At 30.0% G+C, this 9,203-nt stretch overlaps 1 protein-coding gene across 1 annotated transcript; it reads right to left on the reverse strand.

Annotated features, from left to right (window-relative positions):
* Positions 1-7,640: 7,640 nt before the first annotated feature.
* Positions 7,641-8,054, reverse strand: LOC129975352 (uncharacterized). Its single transcript, XM_056088415.1, has one exon. It carries the CDS (start codon positions 8,052-8,054, stop codon positions 7,641-7,643), a length of 414 nt encoding a protein of 137 aa, XP_055944390.1.
* Positions 8,055-9,203: the final 1,149 nt, after the last annotated feature.

Consider the following 9,203-nt stretch of genomic DNA (forward strand, 5'->3'; position numbering starts at 1 on the left):
GCCGAATTCAGGTGATTGATGGCATCCTGAATGCCAAAGAATACATCGAAACTGTCCTGGAACCAAAATTGATACCTTCCATCAGGGATTTCTTCCCCAACAAAGCACCATTTATTTTTCAGCAGGATTCAGCTCCACGCCACACAGCAAAAGTATGCAAAGCATGGTTTCAAAATAAAGGCATAGATGTATTACCATGGCCAGGAAACAGCCCTGATCTCAATCTAATTAAAAATTTGTGGCGACGTTTGAAAATTATTGTACGAAAAAAACGTCCATCCAATAAAAGACAACTTATTGAATCTATAATTGATTCTTGGCACCATGTGATTACGAAAGATGAACTCCAAACACTCTTTCATTCGATGAAAAGACCCTGTGAAGCTGTCTTAAAAAATAAAGGTTATCCTACTAAGTATTGAGTGTGTAAGTATCACTTTAAAAAAATGCAAATCTAAGATAAATCTTACTAAAATGAGCGTAATTTTTTTTTGTAATACAGATATTGCGCTTGAGCATCCCTTTTTCCTTTAAGAGCGCTAGTTTTTGTATTAAATCAGATAAATTTGTATTGAATAATACTCTGAGGTTAATGCACAAATTATGAAAGAAATATCTTTTGGTACATATAAAACTTTAAAGCCGAACGATTCTACTTTTTATCTTTATATCTCTAATAATAGTAAAGACGAATGTGTGTGTTTGTGTTTTAGCGCTTTACAAGACATACTGATACCAAATTTCTCACATATTATTGAAATTGGGATGAATTTACAGATGGGAATATACTCCTTAGAATAGTTTTTTTTTAAATTTTATTTAGAAATTCAAGTACTTAAGCTGAAGTTTGAGATTTTTAAGTTGTAACTTCTGAAATTATTGTTGCACAATGCTGTATTTCACATCATTAAAAAATTAAAAGAAGTGTATTCGCAGCGATAGTATTTTGATAGTCTTGGAAATTTCATTATTGTTTGGTGATTAAAAAAAGCATTGTTTTACCTAATAGGCAACGATAGAATACATGAAACTTCCATGAAACTTTGATGAAACTTCCATTGAAGGCGGATTAGAGACAGAAGAAAGATGATCCCAACAAGGTTCATTAACATAATAAAAAGTGTGAAGTTTTCAAATAACACGCTTTTATGACCCTAACAATTTCATACTTAAGAACACCTCTTTAGAGGAATCAAGTTACTCATAAGAGATTTAATCGAAGTTAAGCACAACTCCGGACGATTCCATTAATCTCTAAAAGCCGGGTAATTATAAAATATGGAATTTATCATAATTCCTATACTATTGTAGTAAATAATTTACGTTTTCGATATGTCTTAATTATGAAAAAAAAAAGATGCAACATATAAATTTTTTTGATTAAAATCACAGCTACAAAATAAAAATAGTTTAAGATTTTGTTTTTTGCACAAAATGAAATGAATCTTGTCTTAAAATCATTTGCTAAGACAAGATTCAACGCATCACCGCACTATTTATTTAAAAACATAAAACATGTATTTTTAAGATTAGGATTAATATGGTGAAAACCCCATCTCTCTAGGTCATATAGTTTACGATATATAACGAAACCCATCTGCGCATGCGCAGTAGATGACTCAATGAGGGGGTCTTCGATAGTCCCATAGGATTACTATGGTGAAAACCGCATGCCTTCACCATATATAGTTTACAAGATATAACGAAAATCGTCTGCGCATGAGTAGTAGATGACTCCATGGGATCTTCTATAGCCCCGTAAAATTATTATGGTGAAAACACTATGTCTCTAGCATATATAGTTTGCGAGATATAACGAAAACCATCTGCGCATGAGTAGTAGATGATTCCATGGGGGGGGTCTTCTATAGCCCCGTAGGATTTCGAGCTTCAAATCCCCCTAACCAAAACAGCATCTTGATCACATGATAAAAGCGATAAATCACCAATTTGTTGCCTACACCTTTTGAGGCTTCAAAAATCTCAAACCAAAACAACATCATGTTCTGACATGATAAAAAAGATCATCAATTACCTTGTTAAAATGTTTGTTTCGCTTCTTGTTATGCACTTATTTGGCTATTTAAAATGTATTTAATTATATACATCCTTATAATTTTATAATATGTCTTCTCACATATCGGAATAATGTAAATTAGAAGAAAAAACAAAAAAAAAATAATTCTGAATTCAAAAAAATTATTTTCCTGTGCACGAATTGAAATAACTTATAAGTTTGGACCAACAATAGTTGTCCTCCTAAAACTTTCAAGCATACATTCTAATAAAGTTATCCCAGACAACGCCTTGCCTAGCATTTGAGTACAGCAGTTACGAAATAGTAGCTTTCGTCTTGAATATAGCATTTTTACTGAATCTATCGGGGCGAAATTATTTGGCGATTGATATAAGCCGAAAATCGAATTTGTGTTTCAAACGCTTACTTCCCAACTAACTGAAATTGAAATTTGAAACGGAACTACAGTTATAGTCACAAAATCTCTTACCAAATTTTATACATTCATGTACTGGTGTCTATATTATAGATATTAATTCTGTTATCGAATTTTATCCATATAGCTCTGTTCTTTTTGTAGTTATCGTATTAAATTATATTCGAACAACCGGACAGACAGACTTTGCCTGGATTGTTTGGATTTTGTTTAAAATTTAATAGAGATCTACAAATTTGGTATAAAGACCATATACCTAATTTCATCTACTTAGCTCAAAGCGCTTATGATTTATCTATTTCACATTCGTACTGACATTTTCCAAAAGTCAGTTTTTCAAACTCAAAGAGCTCTAAAACGTAGAAATCTGTCAAATCTCGAGCTTCAATTTTTTGACGATTATTATACTTTCTCACAAGTACGTATAAGAGAAAGTAAAAAAAAAAGAATTAAAACTAATCTGCATATTCGTTTTAATTTTCATTAAAAAAAGGAAAGTAAAAAAAAAATATTTTTTTTTCTTACTAGCTTTAAACAGTTCGAATTTTTTGATAATCACGATACTTCTCTGTGTAATTTATACGGGAAAGTAAGGATGTTTGTAAGGGAAACATCCTAAAACGGATTTTTTTAATTAAAATTTGATACACGTATTAAATAAAACACATAAATCATTATATCAAGATCTATATCAATGTGCTCTGCCATAATTTATTCATCATGGATATAAAAGTCACACATTTATTTACATCATTATTAGGGTTACTTTGATGTAACGCTCGGCTTGTTATCCAGAGTTTCACATTGAAAGTGCCATGATTTCTGCATTGTTATTGAAGAATTATGTTAATTTTATTGAATTAAAGGAAGCGTGGGTCTTGTTATCTCCATTTCCATTCCGACTGAGATTCAACCGGAGTAGAGGAAATCCTCTTTCTCTTATCTATGATAACAGCCGACTTTGAATCAATTTAAGATTCGCGGAATTACCAAAAAGGATAAATTCAGCTTATAATTATTCGTTTCTAATTGCCTATATAACTGTACTTTTGAATTTAATTGAAAAAAAGGAAATCATGATAATTCTGATATAGTAAGTAAATGATCGTTATGTTCTAAAAATTCTACGGAGCTATTTTGCTGACATTAAATTATTTTTTAATCGTAATCGTATAACGAAGATAACAGCCGTTTAGCTCTCCACAAGTATGAGGCAGTAAAATCTTTTATTAAGCTATTGAGTATAATATAAAAGAGCACTTGTCGGTTTTAACGGTGAACAAGTAATGTATAAAACAAAATTTTTAAAGTCAATTCCTACTTAGGTCAACAATTTTTTTTTATTTTAGTTACTTTTCATTAAATAATTACAAACTTGGCGACAATTTGGCGACGTATTTGGCGACCAAATAGAAATTACTGGATAAATTTAATCTATACTTATAATAAAGCTCAATGTGTGTGTGTGTGTGTGTGTGTGTTGGCGCTCTACAGGCCAGGTCATTTGACATAAAGCTACCAAATTTGGTACATGTATACCTTAGAGGTCGGGAATGTACACCTGGGGTCCCTTTTTTTGAAATTTTAATTAGAATTTTAATTATTAATTAAAAACTAACTTTCCCGCCAAAAAAATCTTCCATTTTCCCCAACGCCAAATGATTTAGGCTATAGTTCTTTATTTCTCCCAACAGTAATGAGGCTAGGGTTAAGATTTTTCGGCGGATTATTTCAAACGATTCTGTTTATTTTCTTAATGTTTTATGCATTTAAAATTAAACATTGTTAATTAATCCATGTTTCAGATTCATTCTGAAGTACTTTTGAATTAAAATAACACAGAATAAATGAAATTAAAAATGTATAATCTGCATAGCGTTACCCCAACTGGCGTAGAAAAATTCACGCATTTGCGTTACCGTAAAAGGCGAAGAAAATTCACGCATGCGTACTGTGTTCTGATTGTTGGCATGGCAACCATTATCAACGGACGATTTAAATTACTTTTAGGTTAGTTGCATGCTTTTGTAAGTAAATTGTATTTATGTTAGTTATATATTTTTTGTATATGCTTATAGTTTTAAGTACATCGTTTTTTAAGTAGTTTTTTTAGACCTGTTTTCGACCGATTATTTTAAACGATTCATTTTATTTTCTTAGTGTTTGATGCATTTAAAATGAAACATTGTAAATGAATCGATCCATTCATGATGAATCTGAGAAAATTTTGTTGACAAATTCTTGAGATATTACATAAATTAAGAAAGATATTCTTTAGTGCCCATAAAGTTTAAACGCTCAGTGACTCTATTATCAGTAATCATATTATTAAAAAAAATGCTTTGTTTCAGTAAAAAAATATTATTATATTAATTGCAGATTAATTCTTTACACTTTAATTTAAAGCATAAATTTTACGAGGGGTAACAGAAAATTAGAGAGATACATATCACGTTATGACTGAAGGCCTTTATAATATTATGAGTGAATTATATGACTATCAAAATTTGAAGTTTTAAAATATTTTGCTGAAGAATCTATTAAAGTTGGAATTGCATAAAATATTTAATTATTAAAATTTTAACGAACATTAAGATTGGCGAACCGGCTGGTCGCCAAAGGCGGCTAGTTAATTAATAAATATTAAAAAAAAGTATTACCATCAAGTGTCATCCACTATAAGTTTAAAAAAAAATGTATTTGAACTTGAGTGAATGAATAAAAAGTATTTTATTAACAATTGAAAATTTGAACAAGATATATATATATATATATATATATATATATATATATATATATATATATATATATATATATATATATATATATATATATATATATATATATATATATATATATATATATATATATTTCTCTCTCTCTCTCTATATATATATATATATATATATATAGAGAGAGAGAGAGAGAGAGAGTGAGCTAATAGTAGGAATTGAAGAAAAAAAAGCTCCAAGAAGAAATTTCGCCAATTTGGCGATTTCAATCGTCAAACTATATCGCATGTGATTCGCAAGTTCAAAATTTTCATAATAAATAATATTGCACCTGAATACATTTTTATACTTTGGCGAAATTTTTCTCTTGGATCTTTCTGGTCATCGTTAAAACCGAATTATATTTATTAAAAAATCATTCAGAAATGCATATTTTATAACCTTTCCATGTGCTTACAACGCATTTTTCGAATTTTAAAATTCAATTCAATTTGTTTAATTTCTGAAGGAAAATGTAATAATAAACAGTTTTTCATTACTTCATTAAAATTGGGGGTGGGGTAAAGTGATGATAGACTCGAAAATTCTTATATTACAATAAAAATCTAACATTTTCGCTATTTTTCAAAGGGAACAATAAAGGAACCAATATGTTATCTATTTTGGACTCAAAATCTATAATTTGAATTTTTTGTCACCATTCACTATAGGGCGTTTATTCGGCGTTCATTCACTAACGCCGAATTGAATAGCGTTTATATTTTTGTTAGTTTATATTTTTGTTCTTCCTGTAGGTGATTCGATTCTAATTTTCTTCCCCATTACTGATTTTCAATTGAAAATAGAAGTTCATAGCATTTTCAATTTATCATATAAGTAATGGATTACTGTATTTACTTATATGATAAATTGAAATATAATTTAACGAAATTCCGAGTTTGTCGCCTATAACCCAACCCAAATAATGAAGGTGAGTGGTTACGCTATGAATACTTCAATAACTGCTTCAATGTATAATTGCTCTCAATAGCCATCTAGTGTTTTAGCACTGAGGATAAGAAAGCGCACAATGAATTCGGTATCTACCATTAAGAATATTGTCCGTTGTCTCACCAAAAGCGACAAAACATTGCCATTTCCCCGAAAACTCATCAAAAGTTTGTTTACTTGGATAGTAATAAACTACTTTCAGAGTTACAACTAAAGTAATAATTAGGATTAAAGTATAGTTTCTCACCAAGCACATGGAAATCGTACCATTTGCCTGAAAATTCATCAAATTTCTTTAATTTTGAATGGATTCCAGAAATAGTAACCAACGGCTTTTAGGGTTGCAATAAAAATTACCATAATTATATTTGGCTAGAAATTATCCCACGGTAATTTAACTTTGACAATTGTAATCTTATAGCTAGGCATAATAAAAACTATTGGGGGTTACTTCTAACGAAAAATATTCTCTAACCGCCAAAAAGATTCTCAATGGGAGAACAGATGGTAAAAGTTTACAATTTGGTGTCCCTAGATTTTTTGGCGATTTTTTTGACGCCAAGATCGGCAGTAACTCAACAGTAACGTCAATGGAAATAAAACATTATGGAAACCAGAAGCAGTGTTTCATCGCTGAAATTTGTCGCCAATTGAGGGGGTACCCAAATCTACACTAGAATCAAACAAATATTAATCTCGTATCGGTCATTATTAGAAATTATATTTAAGCAAATTCCTATTCGATATACTTTTGGTTAAAAAAACACGGATACAGTCCCGTCCTATGCAAATCTATATTTGCATACTTTTGTCAATATTTAAAACGGTTCTCACTATCAAGTCCTAATTGAAATTCCAAATAAAACTCCAAATGGGGTGAATTATAGCTTGATGATATTTCAGTTTGTTGGCAAACTTGTGTACTTATGTCTAAACGTAACATTACTTTAAAATGTTTCTGAAAATGTCAAGGAAAATTTAGAAATACTTTAAAATAGATTAATTTAGAGATGTTCATCATAAATCTCTTTATTGAATTAATATCATGATTTTTTCTCAAACTTCTTTCCAGTACGATCAGAATTTAACCCCCTGCTTGGCGAAATTTTCAAAAATTGCCAACAATGGTCTCGCGAAATGTTCAAAAGCAAGGGAGCAGATGTCCAATCATAGTGCATAATAAAGATTGCCAGTTTTGGCGTGTTATTGCAACTTGGCGAAGAAGGGGGTTAAACTCCTGTTCACCCCTTCTTTAATAAATTATTACACTTCTGAAAAAAAGAGAATGCTTGAAAACAAATTTTAATGAATCAGAATTATTAATTTTAACATAGCTTCCAATTATTTTGCTAATAAATTGTATTCCTGAAAATTACAGTATTAATGGAATTACCAGTTTTGTGGTGGATTTTTTTCATGTTCATTTATTAATTTCTAAAACACGATATATGGAATTGGAATCCAACTATTTCTTGTTGGCTTTTGCAGATGGTTTTGCTTTAAGTTTTTTCAAGCCAGATTCTTTTGAAGATTTCTTTGGTTTTATCACTTTACTTGCAGTTGTCTTCTTTCTAATTGGACTTTTATTTTTTCTGGCTCTGTTTTTGGCAACTCTTTTGGCAGTACTCAAGGTTTGCTTGGAAATTTTATCGATGGTGCGTTTAGTTGCCAAAACTTTGGATGCTTTTTTCCCTGATTTCGAAGTTTCTTTCGCACTTTTTCTTTCGCGAACTTTTTGTGTAGACGCGGCCTTGCTCGCTGCAACCGTTTTTAAATTTGCCTGTTCAGAAGCCAATACATCCTGTGCATAGTTTCTTTCCACTGGTTCTTTTGCAGACATTTGCACTTCAGTAAAAGGTACTTTAAACGATTCATCCATTTTGTTTAGCTTAGAAAACAGCAAAATTGGATATCATACAAGATTTTTTTAAAAATTTAAGTTTTCAGAATTTACTCCACAGAGACAAAATATCCTTTTCAAACAGCATTCCTTAAATTTTACATTCAGAGTGCGCAAGCAATGCTTGGGAATGAGTTATAGAAATATTACTATTTTTATCCTGTGACGTGTGCTACGATCAAATTCATTAATATCGTAATATTTGCCTCTGAATATATAAAATCTATAATTTACGTGTAATCAGTTGCTCTGTTCAATTATTCAATTAATTTCCGGTAAATAATCTCTTTAGTATGGATCTATCAGAATTGAAATCTTCTCTTAAAGTCGTATTAAGGTATCTTTAAAAGGAAATTTTTGGTCAATTCACACTTTTCTAATTGTTTCCAAATCAGTGTTTGTTTTAATCCTGCGATAAATAGAAACCGAGATATGTGATTTTTTTATAAACCACTGTAGCTGAAAGCGAAACAGGAAATACCAATCGGAAGTTGAACGCTTTCTAGCCTTTTTTCAAATATACGCCTCTCTGAATTATAATTTATTTAATAATATGTTCTATCAACAAGCCACGCGTATTAGAATATGTTTTGAGTAGTTTTTGTATCTAAAGGATTGCAATGACATCGGCTTTTAAACATTGTTTGTGTTTACAAAGCAATTTTAGTACAAGACAAATGAAAACTTTAAATGCATTTCATAAAACTCTCATGTGTAAAACATGATACCTTAAAAGCTTATTAATATATTACTATGAAATTTTGTATACATGTTACAATAAGTGTTCCAAAGGTAATGAACTAGGAATATAACTTTAAACTGACTAGTTTTTTTTAGAGCTGTTTAATGTAATTTTCAACAACGAATTTTGTGAAATTTTCCATACAGAAATACTCGATTAGCTATAAGTTTTTTTGAAAATGCACATATTTCTTAGATTTTAGTTCATTTCCTTCAGCAAAACTGTAAATATTTTGTGAATAAAAATAATTCGAATATGTGCAATAGGATTTTTATGTAGAGTGTTTTGCTTTTTGTTGCAATTTTCACTATTTTTTTTTTTACTCAAATTGACGCATTTTGTAGAATCTTAATTGACACACAATTTCGGGATCAATATTTCAATTA

This window comes from Argiope bruennichi, chromosome 7 (assembly GCF_947563725.1).
Source record: "Argiope bruennichi chromosome 7, qqArgBrue1.1, whole genome shotgun sequence".
NCBI classification, from domain to species: domain Eukaryota; kingdom Metazoa; phylum Arthropoda; class Arachnida; order Araneae; family Araneidae; genus Argiope; species Argiope bruennichi.

Excerpts from the sequence above, each read along its gene's own strand:
- LOC129975352 (XM_056088415.1), bottom strand. The coding sequence starts at position 8,054 with ATGGATGAATCGTTTAAAGTACCTTTTACTGAAGTGCAAATGTCTGCA.